At 45.0% G+C, this 22,316-nt stretch overlaps 1 protein-coding gene across 8 annotated transcripts in view; it reads left to right on the top strand.

The window, feature by feature from the left end:
* Nucleotides 1-20,724, top strand: part of FOXN3 (forkhead box N3) — a 392,989-nt gene extending 372,265 nt beyond the window's left edge. For all 8 annotated transcript variants that reach the window (XM_025869488.2, XM_025869484.2, XM_073895731.1 and 5 more), the window contains one exon: nucleotides 13,954-20,724. In XM_025869488.2, the coding sequence (XP_025725273.1) occupies nucleotides 13,954-14,503 (550 nt within the window). In that variant the 3' untranslated portion in view covers nucleotides 14,504-20,724. The remainder of the gene's footprint in view (nucleotides 1-13,953) is intronic.
* The last annotated feature ends 1,592 nt before the right edge of the window (nucleotides 20,725-22,316 follow it).

Raw genomic sequence — 22,316 nt, 5'->3', positions numbered from 1 at the left:
TCCCCCTCTGCTCTCGGGTTCACTTGCTATAGATAGGGTTGGCTCTCACTCACTTGGCTGATGGCTGACAGCTCCTCACGTTTGCAGTGTCGGGCCCAGGCTCTCGCTTGGAAGGCCCGTCGCACTGAGCTGCACCGCTCCGTAGCATCCTCTCCTTGCTCACTCTGCACCTTTGGATCAAGTTCGCATCTGAACGCCATTTTCCTTTCATAGTGTCTCATGTCCCAAAGGAAACCACCCCAGAAGGTCTGTTGGGGGGCTGAGGGAAGATGCAAGATCGAGCTCCCTCGCGTGAAGGAACCACGTGAAGCTTTCCTGCTCAATTATGTCTTGCCACTCTTCTGGCAAACCAGCCTACTCATGCCAAGTTGGAAGTCCCCCAATCTTCAGGGCAGACACTGGTGTCTAGGACCTGATGAGTAGGGAATTTGGTTGGAATTAGAATAGTAATAAAATTAGAAAACCACATAGCATTTCCGCTAACCCAACATGGTGATACTTTCCAAAAATAGATGGGGGTTGGGTCTTTCTCTTGTATTTCTCCAGTATCTTCCATGGTTATCTGTAGATCAGTAATTCCTGAGTTCATAAATGAAAAGCCTCTTCCACGAAGCCAAAGTATCAGTGCCTTTGCCTCACATTATGAGAGAGGCACTCCATTTTCTGTTCTTACTTAAAATCTTTTCAGCCTCACCTCCCACCTTACCTTTTTGGCTGACAGGACTTTGAGACTGTAGACTGTTTCTCGTGGAACAGCAGTCTTTGTTTGTTAGCAGATTCCAAGTGTAGGTTTCAGTTTGTCATCTTGAGCGTTCCTTTCAGCCCTTTCTAGGATGGATCTGATGTGGCTCCGGCCATTCCTCAGAGCAGAGCACAAGAGAGCTGGGCGCACGGGGAGAGAGACATAAGACGAGATTGGCCTTCGGCAGGAGCCATCCCCTAATTTTAATTACTATCCTCGTAACATATATCATTTCCCGTTATCATACATTTTACTGATTAGTACTCCCTAGAGGATCTTTTAAAATATTGATTTCCTTTTTTTTTTTTTTTCCCTCCTGGTTATGTTCTGGTTGGGCGATAACAAAGCACCACCACAAAACAGTGAAGTCTTGTCTCTCATTAAAGAGTCGCCACTTCCCCAGTGCAGGGAGCACCTTACTTTGGCTCTGCCACGGTAAAAGACCACAAAACAGGTTTCAGGTGCAGTCAGGAGACAGAAACCATACTAGGTGTTCGAGCAGGGAGACTTTCACGTAAAGAACCATCAACCAGGTAGGAAGTTATGAACCTAGTAACTGGAAGGATAAGAAGAGAACTCCAGGCATCGTGGTGAGAGCAGTTGGGAAGCAGCCACATGCCCTCGGGCTAAGAGAAAGGGGAGAGGTTGTGATGGCTGCCCTGCGGAGGTGGGGCTCAGACCTCAGAAGAGGAGCTGGGGGCGGGGATCCAGACCTCTGCCGGGTACCCCTCCCCAGGGCACTGGAGTCTCTGAGCACAGAGGAGGGACCTGTGGAAGGACCAGAGGGATCTCAGGATCTCCTGCTGGTGCAAGCCCTGTAGGGGAACGTGAAGAAGTTGGTTCTGTAAGCGTCAGAGGGACCACGAGCTGGATTCAGCAGCTTCTACAGGAATGAGCTGCCACCTCAGGTGAACAGGATACACACAGGAAGGGGCGTGTCCTTTCTTCCTCCACCCCCTTCCCAGTCTTTCCATGGCATCTCCTGCTGTCTGAGTCTAACATGGAGCCAGATGGTGCAGCAGACGTGGGGCTTGCATAGCCCAGCCCCAGCCCCAGCCCCAGCCTACAAAGCACTGTGGAAGGGTGGGTTTGGGGCTGAGTGACGGTAGTTTCAAAATGGCACCACTTGCTTGACGTCTGTCTGTCCACTGTGAAAGCACACGTAGTCTCAGAGTGATGACCTTCCTCAGCATCAGAGAAGTTTTCGGTGAAATGCACAACTGCTGGTTTGCAAAACTAGACAGGTTTCCATCTGCATGAATAAGAGAGAACCAGTCAAGAAAACCATTGTGCATTAGCAGTGCATTTTCCAGATACGAGTTCGGCACCTTCCAGCTCAGTTTTAAGAGAAATTAGGGAGAGGAGTATTGCAAGCTCTGTAAGGTCAAGGACCCTTGCTCAGAATACTTTGCCTTCTTCATGCCCCAAATGCCTGGCAAATAATAGGTACTGAGGTGCTTTCAGAAAGAATAAACATAAACATAGCCACGGGGGTATTTGCAGAACCAGTGTCTATGTAAAACCCATTAATAAGTCTTTGGGCGGGGGGAGGATCTTGTTTTGCTCTTTCACACTCATTGTAATTTAAAATTTTTTAAAAATTTGACCATGTATCTGAGGTTAAAAGGAAAACAGTCCACAGGAGAACAGAACAACAGCAGATGTTGGCCGGACCCCGTGTTGGTGACCAAGGGTTTCTGGGAGTGTTTCGTGTTCCCACCACTGCCCCCCCGCATCAGTGCAGTGGGGGATGGAGGGAGGGCCAGAGAGTCATTAGCACCCACTAAAGACCAATTTCCTACTCTGCTTTGTGTGACAGGTTTTCTGTGTGAGTCTAAGTGACTTCTCCTTAAGTGAAAATATTTGTCTTTCAGGGATTTTTTTTTTTCCCACCACTGAGTGGCAAAGGCCATGTTTGTTTGTCTTAACTCTGAAACTGTTATTGACATAGATGAAGTGTTACTTTTATTAGCTGATCATTACACAGCTTGTATTTGCTGGGTTCCTTTGCATATAATTATGATGTGAAATCTCCTTGTAAGAGTATCTGTCAATAGTGTAATTGACTTTACAGTGTTGACTTTTTACTCAATAACCTCAGAGATTGGCCCATCCTTAGTCGTTGGAAACCTGCTTATTTTTAAATTTGCCTGGGCATAGAGTCCTCAAGACACATCATCCTCAAAATGATTCTCACACGTCTTAAAGTTTTATGCCTGTGTCTTCGGTTTTCCCAGAGACATTCTTTGCAGAGAATACATTGAATGGAACAAACTATTATAGCCCTAGGAGAACTGTTCCTGGCTCTCTTGGGAAACAGGAGCCCCAAATTTCTTATATTTATAGCATTATGGGCTGCCTCCCAGGTAGGGGCCATAGCAGCTCTCTGGGATCTGGGCCCCCTTGCTTTCAACTCTGAGGGCTCTTTTGACTGCAAGTGATCATTCAGGTGGTTGAGAAGAATTAAATGTCCAAGGCTTGCCAGAGAGGACTGAGAGAGAACTGCGGAGGGGGTGGGGGTCCTTCATAAGGCAGCAGGGCCAGAAATTACATACGAGAACTCAGGAACCAAGTTTCCCCGGTCCTTATCCTGTGGTTGTGTGTATGTGCCTGGACTTCTCATGAGAAAACCAGTCTTACGGGTTATTAGGGTAATGCAGAGTTATGTGCCTGGCCTATGATATGCGTTAAGTAGGTGCTTGATAAATAATGTGGAAAAACAACCCAATTCAGAAATGGGCAAAGGACTTGAATAGATATGTCTCCCAAGAGGATATACAGATGGCCAAAGCTCATGAAAAGATGCTCAGCATCACTAATCGTTAGGGAAATGCAAATCAAAACTACGAGATACCAGCTCACACACATTAGGATGACTCGTAGCAACAGCAGAAACTAACAAGTGTTGAGGAGGATGTGGAAGACTTGGAACCCTTGTATGCTATGGGTAAGGATGTAACATGGTGGAGCTGTTGTAGAAAACAGTATGGCGATTCCTCAAAAAATTAATCAAATTACCATATGGTCCAGCAGTTCCACTTCTGGGTTTGTACCCAAAAGAACCAAAAGTAGGGTCTTGAAGGGATTTTCATTCATCTGTGTTCATAGCAGCACTGTTCACAATAGCTAAAATGTTTAAGCAACCCAAGGTTCCGTCAACAGATGAGTGAATAAGCAATATGTGGTATATACACACAATGGAATCTCATTCAGCCTTGAAAAGGAAAGACATTCTGACACATGCTACGTACGGTACGGATAAACCTTGAGGACATTACATTAAGTGAAATAATCCAGTCACAAAAAGACAGACTCTATGTTCCACTTATATGAGGTATTTAGAGTAGTCAAAATCCTAGAGACAGGAAGTAGAAGGGTGGTTGCCAATGGCTAAGGGGAGGAAGGAGTGGAGAGTTAGTGTTTATTGGGGACAGAGTTGTAGTTTTATAAAATGAAGAGTTCTAGAGTTGGCTGGTGGTGATGGCTGCACAATGATTATGAATGCATTCAACACCACTGACCTGTACAATTAAAAATGGTTAAGATGGTAAGTTTTTCATGTTTGTGTATTTTACCACAGTAAAACCAATTGGAAAAAAAATAATAAGATTAATAATGTGGGGAGCCTTGGATTCATCTAGCTTGCCCTCCACACACCCTCCCAGGTTCCCTTTCTGAGCACCTGGAGCTTAGCCCCAAACCCCAGGAAAAGGCTTAGATTGAGCTTTTTATGCCCCCTTCAGGACAGTATACATCTGCCCAAGCCATTGGTTTTAAGGAGTGGTGGCAGTCATCTGAACCTCAGCAATTTATAAAATTATAAGAAAGTTCCATCTAGTCGCCGTCTAAAGGTACTTAATTTTATTTGGACCTCAAGTGAAAACTTGCAGTGCCCATGGAACATGAAGCGAGTCAGGAATTAATGGTCTAAGCATTAATACCTAAGGTGCTGTCAGAATAGAGTCATCAGGAAGACTCCTCTCAGCCTAAGATCTGCTCCTGGTCACCTCACTTTGTCTTTCCCCTTTGAGAAGATGTTTGTCACAGGAGTTCGGGAAGCTGATAACGTTCAATTTTAAGATAGGGTGTGGTTTAACAACAGAACTTGAGGGAAGATTTGCCACTGGTCTTTTTCTTTTTTCTTTTTTGAGATTTGGGGTTTTTTTTGTTTGTTTGTTTTTTTAAGGAGACAAATCTTTCCCCTTCTTTATTTTTTAAGTAATCCCCACACGCAACATGGGGCTCGGATTTACAACCCCAGGATCAAGAGGTGCGTACAGTACTGACTGAGCCAGCCGGGTGCCCCTGGGATTTCTTTTTTTTAACTGAAGTATAGTTGACACACAATTTTCCATTAGTTACAGGTGTATACGTAGTGATTAGACAAGTCTGTGTATTATGCCCTGCTTACAGCAGGCATAGCTCCCATCTGTCCCCATACAACGCTGTCACAATACATTGACTACAGTCCCGATGCAGTACCTGCTATTGGTCTTTTTGTCTTATATTTTGTTTTGTTTTTAAAGACCATGCACGTGTCAGCTTCTGTCTTCTGAAATCATGTTCTTTGAAGGCAATTCTGAAACTCAGAATTAGGTTATGCTTTATGGTAGGGAGAGAAGGAAATGCCACAGGAAGAGTATGGCTTATTTTTAATTTATTTCTGAATTCATTATGGTACCTGTAGGGATTCGTCCACTTCACCGAAGTTTTCAGATCTATTGGCGAAAAGTTATTCGTAACGTGCCTGCCGTCTTTTTAAAATACTTTTGTAGTTATGCTCCTTTTTCATTCCTTATTTCATTTTAACATCACTCTTCTTCCTTAATCTTGCCGTAATTTTTGGCTTTCCTCTGAAAGTTAGCTTCCGGGTTGTTTTTTCATTTGGGGTTTTGGGTTTTTTTGTTTGTTTGTTTTTGTTTTTTCTTCTTCATTAATAATTTGCTTTCTTTTTGTGGTTTATTCTTTTTCTCTTTGCCTGCATTGGTTACTTTCATTTTAAACTTTTCTTCTTTTTCTGTAAAAGTTTAAGGTTATAATTTCCTTGAAACTACTGCCTAGTTGTATCCCGTGAGTTTTGATATCTTTCATTTTCATTATTAACAGTGCAAAGTATTCTTTAATTTCCATTTTTATTTCTTTGACTCACAGGTATTTTTAGAAGCATGTTTTTAAATTCTCAAACTGAGGAGAAGGTGATTGTTTCTTATTTTCGTTTTTAGTTACCTCTTCAACACTGATTCTTAACTACCAGGCTTTAGTGGTCAGGGAGTCGATCTGTAAGATACTGCTTCTTCAAAATTTGGGGAGACTTGCTGTATGATCTAGTACACGTTGGTTTTTATAAATATTCTATATGTGCTTCAAAATAATGAACTAACACATGTTCCGTATATGTCCATTAGATCAAGTCTGCATTACAAACCCTGTGTGCCGGTGGGGGGGGTGCACACTTGATCATTGAATACTGAGGATGATATATTAAAATCTCCCATTACAGTGTGGATTTGACCGTTTCTCCTTGTAGCTCTTTCAGTTTGGGCTGTGTATATTTTGAAGCTGTCTTACTGGAGGTATCCATGTTTAGGGCTGTTGTATCTCGGGGCACCTGGGGAGCTTAGTTGTTAGGTGTCTGCCTTTGGCTCAGGTCATGATCCCGGGGTCCTGGGATCGAGCCCCGCATTGGGCTCCCTGCTCAGTGGGAAGCCTGCTTCTCCCTCTCCCACTCCCCCTGCTTGTGTTCCCTCTCTCGCTGTGTCTCTCTGTCAAATAAATAAATAAAATCTTAAAAAAAAAAAAAAAGAACTGTTGTATCTTCCTGGTAAACTGAACCTTTATGAATGTTTAATGACTCTCTTCATCTGTAGTAATGATTTTTGCCTTAAAAATCTGTCTTCTCTGGTTTTAATATAGCTACACCAGCATGGCTTGAGACATTTTCCATCCTTTTACTTTTAACCTTTTTTTGTCTTTGTGTTTTAGGTTTTTCTCTTAGAAACAAATACCTTTTCTTAAAAATCTGTGTTAATGATCTTTACCATTTAGTGAAGATTTTTAGCCCCTTTTTAGTAACATATTTGGATTTATTTCTACCATTTTATTTTGTATTTGTTTGCCCTGCTATTTCCAGATTCTTTTTCATTTCTTGCATCATTTTAAATTGATCAAGAGTCTCCCTTCCTCATTTTTTTCCCTTCTAATGGTTTAAAAATTATATATTTTGTTTCTCTTCTTTTAGTGTTGATCCCAGAACTTGTAACATGAATATTTTAAAATGTTTAAAGTTAATCAATACTTTTAACCTCCTGATCAATACAAGGCCCTTGGAATGCTTTAACTGCTGTTCTCTCTGCCTCCCAAATGATGTGTTACATTTGTCCAGTACTTTGGTTCTATTTCAGTTTTTTTTAAGTCGCTTAGTCATTATCATCATTATGCTGTTCAGTCAATACTTGATTACATTTTCTTTGCTTATCATTTTTTCTTGCGTCTCAGACCTTCATTTTCCTTTTTTCCTGAAATATATTCTTAAGAAGTTCCTTATACTGAGTATCTGCTTTTAGTAAAGCTCTAACAACGTCTTGTCTGAAAACATACTTATTTTTAAGCCTTCATTCTTAGAAGATAATGTTACTATGCATACAGTTTTAGTTCGACCATTCTTTCCTTCCTCTCTCACTTGGAGAATATTTTTCCACTTTCCCCTCTTGTGCTTGTTTTATCTTAACTGATACTATTTTTTTTAAAGATTTATTTATTTTTATTATTTTAGAAAGAGATAGAGAGTGCATGCGTGGGTGGAGGGGCAGAGGGGGAGAGAGAATCCTGAGCAGACTCTCCCCTGAGCACAGAGCCCACCTCCAGGGCTCAGCCCCACCTCAGGGCTCAGTCCCAGGATCCTGCGATCACAGTCTGAGCCGAAATCCAGAGTCAGACACTCAACTGACTGAGCCACCCAGGCTCCCCACTGATACTCCTCTTTAGGTGATGTGTTTTCTTTCTGCTATTTTTAAATCTTCTCTCTCCCTTTTTTAAATGTCTACAGTTCAACTATGATGTGTCCAGATACACATTTCTTTTTACTTACCTTCTGTGGGATTTGTTGGTTAAATCTGAAGATTGGTACCTTTCATCAGAATGAGAAAATTCTCAGCCCATTTTCTTTTCAGGCGTTGGGTTCGCCCCCATGTTCTGTTTCATTCTGGAACTCCAGTTGGATTTACATTGGGTCTTCTTACTGTATTCCACATTACCCATTCTTCCATATTTCTCTTTGTTTCTGCTACATCGTATGTAGTTTCTTCAGATTCATCTTCCAATTCACTGCTCTTTTTTTTTTTTTTTTTTACTAATTTTTCTCCTTCAGCTTCATTGAGGTTAATTTCAGGGATTATACTTTTTTTCATCTCAAGCAACTCTGATGCTTTCCAGAATCTGTCTACTTAGATTTCATAATCTGTTCTTCCTTTCTGATACTTTTCAGTTCCCTCTTTTATTTTTGTACACATGCTTGACACCATGTCCCTACTTACTTCAATATTTGTCAGCTTTACAGTTCAGATTCTAAACAGTTGGTTTTTCTGTTGTCTCTGCCTTATGGTGGCTTATTTCTTTTGTGTTTAATTGTGTTTTTTATTATTATTATTATTATGAACCTATGTTCCTTAAAGTCTTATCTGTGGGAATTCATTGGGGCCTGAGATTAAAGACTGTTCTTCCAGAAAGGATTTGTATTTTCTTCTAGTAGGCACCATTGGGCACTTTAGATTAAATTTAGTTTGACCCAAATTCTGGCCTCATCCCCACAAGACTCGAGGCTTGTGGTTAAAAAATCTCAGGGGAGGCTTTTCTTATTTTGCATCCCATCCGGAACGGAGGTTAAGGCTGGCTTTTATCCCCATTGTCTGCCTGTGATGGGCAAGTTAATTTTCCCAATGATAACCTCATTGAGATTATCATCATTCGGACATCTTAGCTTTTTCATTTACATGACATTTTTACATTTATACATTCCTAGTGGTCTGCTTGCTGGTCTCTTTGATGATTTTAGGTCATGAGCTTTCTACTTGAATATTTGATTAACCTTAGTATGGGGGAATCCTGATGGCTGAAATTCAGGTTGTGTTCTTCAAGAGAGGATTTGCTTTCAAAACTTACGCGGGTGCCTAGGGACCAGTACACCTGAGGCCACCTTAATCCCCTTTGAGGAGCCACAGCAGCTGCCAGAGTCAGTCTTTTGCCGCTGTGTCCCCATCACCATAAGTTCAGGCCCTTGTCCCAGTGCCGGAGTAGGCATCTGCTCTGGGGAAACCCTGGCTTTCTCGGTTGCCTACTGCTCCCATTTCAGATTTGTCCCTTTATTTTTTAACTGTGTGTGTGTGTGACATTCTCTTGGTACATGTGTGTTTGCAAGGGTTTCTCTGAGAGTCCCCTTTTCCGGTGAAGCCTTCCCTGGAGACACAGCAGTGACTTAAAACTGTGTCGCTGTACTTCGTCCAAGATCTTTTGTGTGATAGTCGGAAGAGTACCTTCCAGATGTTTTCTCTGCCTCCCAGCTGGAAGTGAAAGCCCCCAGCCGTCTCTTGTCTTCCGTTGTCTTTCTACCTGTGTTTGGTTTTAGACAGAAGCACTGCACTGGCTTCAGCTCTAGCCTTGATTCAGGATCCCATTAATTGCATGCTTAACAAAAGTCCAGAGTTCTCAAGTCAGTCCCGAGAGGACCACTTCACCCTAAATGTTGGTCTCTAGGTTTAAAACCATCAGTTCCAGAGAAAACCCTTGGGCCCAGGTGCAAGGTGGAGGTGATACGTATGGTTAGACCAATAATGAACCAAGAGAGGAGACTGCAAAATGGCCATGTCTCATTAAAAGCCATACTTTGACTTGTTAGTTGCAAGCATTGCTTATTCTCGGCCTGAACTAATGTGATTCCTCACCTTTTATGTTTGCTATTGCCCATCAGTTTGACGAAGGAATGAATACCAGGTTTTTGAAATTAACATGACCGCTGTGAGTGGTGTCACATGTAAGCTCAGCTACATCTGAGAAATGGCAGGCATTTCTCATGTATCCCATGTTCATTTCAATGAATGATTTTTGAAGAGGTGGTTAGCTACTTACCTTCCAACATGTTCGGGATGACTGGTTCCTTCTAAGTATGTGGCATCCCATAATGACGACCCCTGGCAGCCTTGTGCCGCCACGAACAACATTGCATCAAGTTATTCGTAGTTGAAGGAGCTTGTCACGCCCTGCCGAGTTTGTGTGTCATTTATGGATTATGCGCCCATGCTACAGTCTAGCATGTAGACTTGGGGAAAGTTACAGTCTCGGGGGAAAGTTAATTTTATCTACTGAGAGAGATACATTTATATTTTAATTCCTGCTCCCTGAACTTAACGTCTGCATACCTGTTTTTATCCAGAAATACAGTCAATGGGTGTATTGGTTTCCTTACCCGAGAGAGAAAGATTTCAAATTCCTGCTTGAGCTGTCTTTGAGAACTAGCTGGGGCACCGTGGACCAGTCACGGGACTTCCTTAGTTTCTGTTTGTTTAATCTGCAAAATGGTTGGTTGAGTTAGGCCAGTGTTCCAGCCTGTGGGTTATGGAATCACTGTTGGCATGCAGCGTGATTCCAGGTGGTACCGGAGACCTTGCCCTACATAACATTTAATTCATGGGCTAGCAAAGTGATTTTCTCTTCTGTTCTCCATTTAACTGTAGTGTGTCTTTAGTACTTCTCTCAGGCTTGTTTATCTCCTTTAAGAAAGAGAAGTTCTCGGGCGCCTGGGTGGCTCAGCTGGTTAAGCGACTGCCTTCGGCTCAGGTCATGATCCTGGAGTCCTGGGATCGAGTCCCGCGTTGGGCTCCCTGCTCGGTGGGGAGTCTGCTTCTCCCTCTGACCCTCCCCCTTCTCATGTGCGCGCGCTCTCTCTCTCTCTCTCTCTCTCTCTCATTCTCACTCTCTCAAAAAATAAATAAATAAATCTTTTAAAAAAAAGAGAGAAGTTCTCAGGCCCAGAACCTTTCCTCTTGTAACAGTCTGGAACTAGAATGTTCTGTCCTTGCTGTCATTCTAGCATGTATCTCCCACCCCCTACTCCAAACTTTTTACTCAAAAAAATGTCTTAACCTGTGGGAAAGAAGAAAGAAACGCACAATGAACACCATATGCCTTTCACCTAGATTCAGTGAGAATTAGCTTTTGGCAGCACTTGCCTTATTTCATACTCTTCCTCCCATGACTCTCCCCCGCCATGTTCCAGGGTAGCCTGTTCTGCTCAACTGTGGTAGTGAAGTGAATTATAAGCCCCATGTTGTTAACAAATGAGGATTCAGAACTAGATTGATCTTCTAAAAGTCAGCCGTAGCCCAGTTTACTCATCCAAGTGTCGCGGGCTTCACCCTGAGACTGTTTTATGCTGGTTCAGTAGAGCGGTTATTTTGCATTTTACAGCAGTTCCCTAAAACAGCAAAGATCAAGAGAACCATTATCCGAGGCTTTCACTTTCATTTGTTTAATAACTATTAATAGCCACCTGTGCAATTAGTTGCATTTATTGAGTTTCATATTTGGAAACACCTCAAAGTAATCTTGTCCTAGCCGCTTCTGTGCATCTAAGACAGAGCCAAGAAACGGAAAGTCTGCAGAAAATAGATATCGCAGGGCCAATTCCCCAAAGCTCAGGGGCTGTGTTTACAGGCAAGCCCCTGAGGCATCCCTCTCTCTGGTCCTCTTTCCTCTTCCTTTATGCCGTGTTCCCATAAGCCTCCTGACCCAGAAGAGAAAGAAAACGAATGCTCGGGTAAGCACGTCACAGCCGCAGGAAGCAGTGGGGAGCCGTCTGATGGCAATAGAGGAAACCAAGGCAGAATTCTCAAGCACCACTAAAGAACCCATCCTCTGCGCTCGGAACTTTTCATTTCATCATCACCCCGCCCTGTAAGGGAGATGAGCCCACGGCAGGTCACTAATAAGCAAGGCTGGGCTGTGAACAGAAGCCTGTCTTGTCTTGAGAGCCAGGCTCTTTCCAGAAGGGCTGGGCGGAGGTGCTTGTGGATTCTGGGATCAGAGCGTGCAGGACACAGCCTGGGGCCGTTCTAGAGACTGCTAGGACTTCATTGTGCAAATGAATTGTTGTTGGGCAGCACTGTCATTGCTGGGGTTGATTTTGTTGATCTCCAGGCATGTAGCAAAGGTTGGGTTTGGATAATGGCCCTCATGCATTTTGCGGGTGCATATTTCAGTGGGAATTCTCACCACCCGCTCCTATTTAGTGGAGCACCCACTGCAGGGCCTCCAACACCAGGGGCGAGACCCCTTGGCTCCCCTCCCCTGCTGCACCATTTACACCAAGGACTTGCCTCCCCTTTCACCCTTCTCCCTGGGCTGCAGCCAGGATCTCCTTGAGCCGCAGGGCCCACAGGCATGGCAGGAAAGAGAGGGCAACAGCTCGTGACCAAATCTTCTCATTGGCCCCAACCCCATAGGCTTTCCACAGGTGCCGTAGGTTCGGGGGGTGTCCAGTAAGGCATGTTGGGGGGGTCCACAGTAGGTTCCCAAACCTCATGCTCTCTGCCACACACAATCCCATCTGCTCCTACCCTTGTTCAGTCTGTCTCATGTGTCCACTCTGCACCTGGCGCTGGGGACATGTCATGACTGGGCCCTGTCTTGCGGAGCTAACACTCCGATGGGAAGCGCACAGACATTGAACGAGGCATCGCACAGCTCATGCAGATGGTGGGACGTGCTGTCTGTGGAGGGAACATGGTAGGAGAGCGTACAGCTGGGGGCGTGTGTATGTAGGCAGGCAGGAAGGAAAAGTGTGCTCATGTTCCCCAGAGCTCCTGGAAGTGCATCATCGGGTGGATAGGCTTACAGGACACGGGGCCGACATCGTGCAACAGAACACCTCTCCCTGCCCAGAACCTTCAGCCCGCATGTCCAAGGTCAGATGCCATGTCTTCCACAGACCTTTTTCTTGCCCTCCGTCCATCCCCTCCAGCTGCAAATACCCCTTTTCTCCTGTGCATATTCCTCTCTCATCACCACTAATTCTGAGCACCTACTGTGTCCTCTCAGTGCCTACCCCTGGGAATGTGTGGCCGAAGCAGGAATGAACATCATAGTCCTCACTCTTGAGCCAGGCACTGGTCCCCCGTCCTCAGCCCCACAATGAAGTGGGTGCAATTACACTTCCCTTTACCAGTATGGAAGCACAGGGAGCTCAGTTCATCACTCAGACGTAAAGACACGAGACAGTAATCCGTGGTGTGGTAAGTGGTGTGGGCTTCTGATGGGAGTGTATGGAAGGGACCTAGTTATAGGGAAATCAGAAAAACAGCAAGAGTCTGTCGGATTGCACTAAGAGCCCATCTTGAGAATCAGACTTTGGTCTTAATCCCATCTCTGCTACGTATTAGCTGTGTGGCTTTCCAGACCCTTCTTCCAACGTCAGTAAAATAGGGATGCTCGCACCCACTTTACAGAGGTAAATGCAGCCATCCTTGCAGATGGCACGCGGCATTTGGCAGGTGGTGAGTATAGTAGGTAGCACCTTACTGCTCCCTCACCTGTGATGCGACCACGACTTGCTTCTCTGTTCAACTTTAAGCATCTTTGCGACAGCGTCTGTATCTGATCCCACCGCGGATGCCTCCTTGGGACCCTCCCTAAGACCATGCATCTGTATGAGGTGTTCAGCGAATATTTGCAGGATGAACGAGGGAGGGAGGGAAGGCGCCAGTGAATAGCTGTCACCACACGGCAGGTGGCCCTTTCTGCTGAACCCTGCATTTCATCTCCTGACAAGAGGGTCCTAATGTCGCAGCTCTGGCAGAGAGTGGACTTGTCCCCCTGATGTGCCCCAGCAGGCTGGCGGAGCCTACCCCACGGTGTTGGCAGGCGTGCAAAACCAAGCCCGGCTTGATTTTTCTGGTTTAATCTAAGAGGTGGCCCTCCACCACCATCACCACAGAAGAGAGTGGTTTGCTGTCTCTGCCCAAGCCGAGGGAGAATGCAGGCGAGGGGGGGGATGGGCGGGGAGGCCGGGGGTCGGGATTTGGGGTGCTGTCCGCAGAGCAGGGCCGCCTGCAGGGCCCCAGACGGGCAGAGCGCCGGGCTGCGGGTCAGGGGGCCGCAGGCGTGAGCACGGGGGGGCTAACCTGTGTCCTCTCTGTGTCCCCTCCCCGCCGCCCCGTCCGCAGGAACGGCCTGGGCGGCTGCCGGCTGCGGACTGAGAGCGAGCCGTCGTGCGGCTCCCCGGTGGTCAGCGGCGACCCCAAGGAGGACCACAACTACAGCAGTGCCAAGTCGTCCAACGCCAGGAGCACCTCGCCGGCCAGCGACTCGGTCTCCTCCTCCTCGGCCGACGACCACTACGAGTTCGCCCCCAAGGGGAGCCAGGAGGGCAGCGAGGGCAGCGAGGGCAGCTTCCAGAGCCACGAGAGCCACAGCGACACGGAGGAGGACGACCGCAAACACAGCCCCAAGGAGGCCAAGGACGCCCTGGGGGACAGCGGCTACGCGGCCCAGCACAAGAAGCGCCAGCACTTCGCCAAGGCCCGGAAGGTGCCCAGCGACACGCTGCCCCTCAAAAAGAGACGCACGGAGAAGCCCCCCGAGAGCGACGACGAGGAGATGAAAGAGGCGGCGGGCTCGCTCCTGCACTTGGCAGGGATTCGGTCCTGTTTGAATAACATCACCAATCGGACGGCAAAGGGGCAGAAAGAGCAAAAGGAAACCACAAAAAATTAAAAACAAGTCACTGATTTGTTTTGAACTTTCGGCCATTTGGTTTTAGCATGTCAGGAGATTTCTAATGATTTGTGGCAATATCAGCAATTTTTTTTCTTCTTTCTTTTTTTTTTTTGGTTTGGTTTTCTTTCTTTTCTTTTCTTTTTTTTTTTTTTTTTTAATTTGCCCCTCCTTTGTTTTGGACCCTTAAGAATTTTATTTTTAAAGGAGATTGAAGCCATAGAACTCATATTGACACTCAGCTGTTTTACAAAAGCTTTTCATTATCTGAAGACAAAACCGAAAAAGCCAAAATTACCATTGCTTCCTCCAGCTTTGTCAGAAACACGTGGCTGAATCCGCAGGGATGCCAGCGGTCATGCCACAGGAACACACATTCAACACCTAGAAGGCACGTGTGCAAAGTCATCATCGATCAGGCCCAACCCTTAGGTTTAAAAGGTCAGGATGGCCCCCCAGTTGGGGCCACTGAGTGAATGCGTATAAGGCGACGGGGACAAGGAAGAACCCTGGGCCCCGGGGAGCAGACCCAGACTCGTAGTGTGGGGCGTCCAGCTGTGCCAGGAAAACTCTTGGCCTTGCCATGGGTGTCATTGCCATGAAGTGTACAGGGGTGGGTGGACAGAGTGGGGGGCGTTCTCCACTCCTTTGTGCTTCTTCGCTATAAAGCCTAGTAGCGTCTTAGGAGGGGGATATACTGGACCACTCCTTTTACACCAGGTGTCACTGACTAATGAGAAGAAACTGGGTCAATTTTTAGTGGTGTTGCTCATCATTGAATTTTGTTCTGTATTGAGAGAATGTTCCACAAGCCATAAGCCTGAAGGTTGGCCCTGCATACATACACACACACACACACACGAGAGAGAGAGAGAGAACTGATGCAGAAAACAAGCTATGTCTTCTTAACTGCCCAAGTGAATATCAAGTCCAGGAAAGTACAATAGCTGTTAAGGAAGAAAATAATGGTACAGATCTTTTTCTGTCTGTCAAAACTATTTGATCCGAGTGAGAAAACAAAAAGCTACAGAACCTGCCATTAGTATTGTGGTGTATTTCTAAAAGATTAAAGGCAGATTGATGGACAAACAAAAGTAAAAACATGGCAAAAAAATACAAAAACAAAAAAGTCCTATACTGCCCTCAAAATGGAGTTTGCAATTAATATCAGGATTCATCTTTGCAAAATCAGTGAATTCCACGTTCAGCCAGTGTAGCCAGCAGAAATTTCTGATCCACAATGCATGGATTCCTTTTAAAAAAGAAAAAAAAAAAAAGACAAAAAAGGAAAAAAAAATCACAAAACACAAACTTTTTTTTATTCAAAAATAACAAAGTTCTTGTAAGGTAAATAATGTATTTAGCATGAAGCATGAATTATTTTCATATAAATATAGAAAATAGAGAAAAGGCTATGCCTCTAATTTTTAAGCCCTTAGGCTTAGGCTTTCTTTTGGTTTTCTCTTTTTTTTTTTTCTTTCTTTCTTTAATTTTTTTTCTGTTGTTTTGGTTTTTTTTTTTTCCCAATTATTTTGTTTTGGTTTTTTGAAGCAGGTGTTTAAGGTTTAACCTTCTTCAGGGACAAATTCTGACTGTTGGGGAATCTTACTCTGCAATATAAAATATCTTCGTGTTCTGGTAGGGCCTGGATGGCGGAGCTCTAACTGCCTTGTCTGCACTTCAGCCCCCGACCCCCTGGTTCTCTGTTGAAAAGTGTGTCCTTTCTCTTTGTCTGTCCATGTTTACCATGACGCAATAATTTGAGGGCAAACTTAGTAGTGAGTGTGTATGATAGAATCAAGAGAATTACGGGACGCTGACTTGAGAAAACCATTACCGTGATTTGGTCCTAGCAAAAAGGCAGTGAATAATTATGCAAATTCGCCAGAAGAAGGGAAAGCACGCTAATGGGCCTTATTGGATGAGGGTGTGAGTTAGGGTGCGCGCGAAGGAGGAAGTGACACGGGTGTTGGAAGGACCAGCCCCAGACAGTTTTCCTGTGATGCCATCTCGCAGTGGGAAGGAGGGGCCGGCCACCTTTGCCGCCCGAGCACACGAACCAACCTGGAATTAAGCCCACCTAGATTATGAGAGCTGAATTTAGACAACCGGACGATGTCACGCAGACCAGAAACTCCTGTTACCTTTGCCTAAAAGAAATTATCTTGGGAGATCCAGAGAGAAATCTCTGAAAGAATATGATCTTCCACCCACATGGAGGGGGATTTTAAAACATAAACAGGAACACCCACTACCGGGGCTCAGGATGTGGTGGTGAGGGAGAGCGGGGGGCACTGGGGAGACGGGGATGTTTAAAGACGGGACAGTCGGGGGCCGTCGTGGAGCCCAGTGGCCAGCAGCAGCCAGGACGGAGGGAATGAACTGGCGCGGGCCCCGCGCTTTCCTTCCTCTGGGTTGCTGATAAGAGAACCTGGGGGCGGGGGGGTAAAAGAAGTCTGTGCCCATCTGACAGGTCAAGTTCAGGACCTGAACCTGATTACTTCCAGCACATTTGTCCCGGGTGTAGATGGGAAAAGGATGTATTACCGAAGTGCCCTGTTGCCTCCATCTCCCCAAATATCTGACACCCCAAAAGCTGGTGTCAGTTGCAGAGCCTGAGCAGCACTTTGATATGTGTTGTCACCTGACCAAACCCGGAAGACACCCCCTTCGGCTCCGCCCCCCCCACTCCTCCATCCCCACCCCCACCCCCCAGGATAAAGTTCAGGCTTCCCTCCCGAAAGGCAGAGGCGGACATCCAGGACTGTTTCTGGCGGGGACTTCTTCCAATCAAAACCCCTGCGGTGGGCTGTCTCCCCTCATTTCGTTTTTCTAAAGGAGCAAAGGTGTCTTTTAGAAAATAATAAAATGCAATGTGTGTGATTTACTTTTCTGATCTCTTTGAGAAATAGATAAATATAAAAGTGTGTTCTTAACTCCAGAACCACTCTTTTTGCATAAATACCTCATCGGGCAGCTTTCTAAGTGTTATTTTCCTGAGTCTCCCTCAGCACCTGTGTAGGAGCCGCTGGGTGACTTCTAGGGGAAACTTTAGTGAGGGTACTTTTTTCTATTTTTCTTCTGTTTTTGGAGGCATACACATTATGCATAACCAAAACAATGGCTCAATTGTGTTTAACTTTGTATTTTGATTGTTGAGAAAAAAAAAAGTATTGATGTGTATGTGGCCGTTTGTAGTGAATTCATGGCAGAATGAGGTTGTCCGTTGTCCTTGCCAAGCCAAGGGGCGGGAGGCACCCTCTCTCACTCCCTCCTCCAAGAGCAGTAGAGGATTTAAGCACAAGCCTATTTGTGAAAGACTATTTTGCTCAAATGTAATTCACTTTAGTCTTGGAATTACTTCCCAAACGTCAGGTGTTCTTTTAGCTTCCAAACTAGCATATGTATTCATGAGTCTGACAGATCGCCTGAGCACCGTTCCAGGGGTGTGGTGTTTTTGCTTTCATTTCTCCTGCTGGGAGAAGGGGTGTTTTCATGTGTCATTCCAGTATCTCACATACTCACGTGGGGCAGGGGGGGAGGGGGAGACGGGGAACTATAGCAATATTTAAAGATGCTTTGGAAAACAACCATGAACACATCAGCACCATGACATCTACAATTACTTGCTGTTGGCCCTCGGACACATTTAAGAGAAAGAGACTGTAGCTCTTTTTTCTTAAATGATATACACATAGACAGTTATTTTTATGCTACTCTAATTGTCTTTTATCTTTATCTAGTACTACTTGGAAAGGGTCTGCATCATAGATTTTTCCCAGCCTTATTATATACCATAAGCTCCTACTTCCCTTCCCTCTCTGATCAATATACTTTTAAGAGTTCTTTGGTAAATAAAGCTGTCTATTGGAAACTCAAATGAACCAAACCCACGTTTAGGTGGTGGTTTGAGGTGGCCAAGACGACTGCTGCAGGTTTCAGTCTTGGGGCTGAGTCTTTAAGAAGGGATGTGTCAGAGGCTTTTCCCAAGAGCTGATTTTTTCTCGGAGAGGCATTCAGCGTGTCTGGTCCTTGCTGGGTGCGGCAGTAGCTACCACAGGGCATTCTAGAAGCTGCCGTTGCACACGAATGGCGTTCCTGCCCCAGGGACTTCAGGCTGTGGGCTGTGAAAACCGTCCAGATGGCTTTTGTGCCCAGCTCAGTGCTGGGACACACTGGGACTGCCCGGCACCAAGTGCTACCAACTCACGTTTCAGTGACCCCCACACTATGCATGTGGGCTCTTAGCCTCTCGTTCGAAGGGCTTTTGGAGAAGGAATCAGAGTTCTGTACAAGTGACCTACATGGAAGGGTTTTCCATATGGGATTGGGTTAAATTCAATGTGACTTCTCTTTTCCCTTTAAACTTGATTCAGGTTGGGACTCGGTTTCTTTCTGGTGGATCACAGCTGCCCAGATGTTGCAATTTATTTTTATGTTTCTGTAGAGAAGTATTTTTCTTTCATCTTCAGGATTTTTGCCACCAAAAGAACACATTCAAACTCTGTGTCCCCTCTTGATTGTGACTTAACCAGTGTTGACAGTTAAATCCTTAGTGTCGTAGGTCCCAGCCCTCCAATACTATATCAAACACTGTTATGCACATAATGCAGCACTGTGATCTAATTTAAATAATACTTTTTTATTATTTATACTACTATATATAATATACATCAACACTTTTGCTATATAACCTAAGTGATAACCCTCTTTTAGTTACCTGCCAAACTCGGGACTTTGGTTTATATTGCAGTTAACACAGTTACAAAGTTGTAATGGTGTCTTTTTTTCTTTGTAACGGAATGTGTAAATCGAAGTATATACATTGTGTGGTGTTCCTGTTTCTGGAGTTTCATGAGGATTTACACATGGCATTCAGTGTTCTGTATAGACCCGCCTACCTTTTGTGAATTCATCTGTTAACCCCTCTTCCTTTGAGAGAGCACCAGAGGTGGTTAACTCCTTGTTTTCTCTCTTCTACTGGTTATTCTTGAATTAAGCACAGACTCGTCAGCTCGGTTGCTTTATCATGAATAATGCGTGTGACCTTGAAATTCTTCCACAGTTCAGCAAACAAGTGCTAGCTTCACTGACCAAAAATTAAGGAAGGAAAATACGATTTTCAAAATGACCCATCTTTTAACGGCCGAAACCGATGTGTCTATGGTGCTGCATTTTGCTGTCCTACTTTTGAAATCAGACCTAGGTGAAAGATCACTTCTGACTTTACTGTGATATGCTCACAAGTACCCTTCCTGTTCGTTTTGTTAGCGTTGAAATCAAGACTATTTATTTGGAGTATATTCAACAGTGTTTTTCCCACTGTATTTCATTTGCAAAAGTTGCGAACAGCCTTCCCTAGCTTTTGCAAATAACTGATATTCCATATTGGATTCGCACAGACTTCGATATGGTGAGCCTATCAAACCTACAAATTGTATTTCATCCTTTCATTACTGTGGCCTGAGTTCCCCAACCCCCACCTCCTTTTTTTAGATGAAACTTAGCACAAGTTCAGTTACTTAAACATGAAGCATTTCTTGAGTACGTGTGTTGAGGCCATTGAAGCTCATAGCTGATTCAGTAACCAGTTTCATGCTGTTTTATTCACACTTACTACTTATTACTGCCATGGTGAAAATGCGGGGTGGGGGGGGGGAGTATCCGGGTGTGTCTGGGAAGCATTAGACACTTGTACATTTTTTTATACTCTGATTCTGTAACATTTCTGAGTTGCGTTTTTGTTTTACAGAAGAAAAAAAAATAACAGTGATAAAGCAATCAGAAGACCAAGAGGTTTACTATCGATGCTTAGGGTCGTCTGACCTTCGCTGGCCAATAGACCTACATGGCCAAATTCTAATTTACTAGAGTAATAATTTCTCAAAAGCCAATTTTTTTTCTGTATTTTCTGTATGAAACTGCCAATATCATGAATAGAAAGGGAGAACCATAAAGGAGAAAGAAAGTGACGTTCAGTTGCATCTGTGTTCCCTGCAGGAGCATTGTGAAGGCAGGCACAATCAGCCGGACTTTAGGGACCTGATGGTATTGCTTTGGAGGCATCCATACATGCATTTCGCATTCTTCATATGTAATCATATTGCCAAAGACAAACTATTTCATCATTTATTGTAAATAACACTTTCCCCCAGACCTACCATAAAGTTTCTGTGATGTATTGTCTTCCAGTTGCAATAAAAATTACTGAGTTGCATCAATTGACGAACAATGCCACGTCGTATTGTGTGCACTGCGTCTCCATATGCAAATGCCGAGCAGTAAAATCATTTCTATTTCTTACCTGCACTAGGGTGTGTGTTCCGTTTTTTCCACTTCGGTTTTAGGGTCTCACACGCACTTACTGGACCCACCCATCCTCGTGCATGCTTCCCTTGTGGTTTAAAAAAAAAAAAAAAAAATGGCACACCTTTTGCAAATACGCAAACTCCCAGTCAGAGGCTGGGCTCACTTGTGGCTCTCGTCTCTGGTCTAAAGAATCGTCGGACGGCAAGCCCCCCACCACAGAGCTTAGAGCTTGTGGTTAGACAGATTCTGCCTTTCATCTGGAAGCTGGCAAACAACTCAAATTCTGCTGGAGCCTGCCAACCTAGCCCAGGTCCTGAGGGTTTCTTGTGATAACTTTCTAACCCTTACACTTCTCCTATAGATTTAACCTATCACCAATCCATCACCCCTGCACCACACCCCAAGGTCCAGCAAGGAGCTGGGTGGGCTAAAGGAGTGATGAGATGACGGTTAATAGGTCATGGGGCACCAGTCACCATGCTGGAGGAGCAGAAAGGGTGTTCTCTTTTGTGATGGTTTTGTCTCAGCGGACCATGCAGATCTATAGATTCCAGCAGCAGCAGTAGGAACCCCAGGGGAGCTGCTGGCCTCTGGCCTGTGCCCTGTCCTGGGCCCCCCACATCCACTGGTGTCTTCAAGGTTCTCAGCCCGTGACTCCTGTGGTCGAGGTGTTACTGCAAGATCTGGGGGGGGGGGTGCTGTGTGGCACATCTAGTCTAGTGATCCTACGAGAAGGCCCCTCCCCCCAAGACTTCTCAAAGCGGTCACCCAGGACCCCACACATTGGTGTTGCTGCCATTTCCGTTCCCACTGTGGTGGGAACTCACCTATGAAGCTGTGGTGTCACCTCCCGGGTGACAGACCTTCAGTATTTGAGGAGACCTGGTTGGGTTGAATCTGATGAATCAGGTAGTTGACCAAGTTGCGTATGCTTACGGTCAAGTATAACGGGTGGGTGGCCTCAGTAAGAAGCCCATATTAAACCTTTTTTATAAGGGAACCTCAAGATGGCTAGAAAAGACTCCCAGTTAGACTGAGTGTCCAAATACCGGAGGGAACTCTTTCCAAATGATAACACCTCCCAGATGCTGATCTGACCTCCAGAGGCTACTGACCATCAGAAGAGAGGAAGGAGGAAAATCTGGTAGTTGTGACCTGCAGTGAAGACCAAAACGCAAGGCCTCTGGGCTACAATACTGTGTAAGTGAGAAAGGAGATGAGTAGCAAAGAATTGAAGTAATACCACAGCAGTAGAAAAAACTGCCACCAAAGTCAAATTCATCGTATTAGGTATTGCATATTATTTTTGGTAATGATTCATATGCTACCCTCGGGAGGCCCTTCTTTTTAATTCAAGAAGCATTCATTTAGCAACAGTTCTATCCCAGTGACTGCTGGGTGACAGTGACAGGTGGAGTCAGCCTTGAAGGGGCCTGCAAGGTAATGGAGCCCTGAGTTGGTATGGAAGGCAGATGCTTAGGCTTAAATGGCACCCCGAAGCGGT

The sequence above is a fragment of the Callorhinus ursinus genome, unplaced genomic scaffold, assembly GCF_003265705.2.
Source record: "Callorhinus ursinus isolate GAN/ISIS: 27379988/994484 unplaced genomic scaffold, GSC_fseal_2.0 scaffold8, whole genome shotgun sequence".
NCBI classification, from domain to species: Eukaryota; Metazoa; Chordata; class Mammalia; order Carnivora; family Otariidae; genus Callorhinus; species Callorhinus ursinus.
This window is presented reverse-complemented; position numbering and strand designations above follow the sequence as displayed.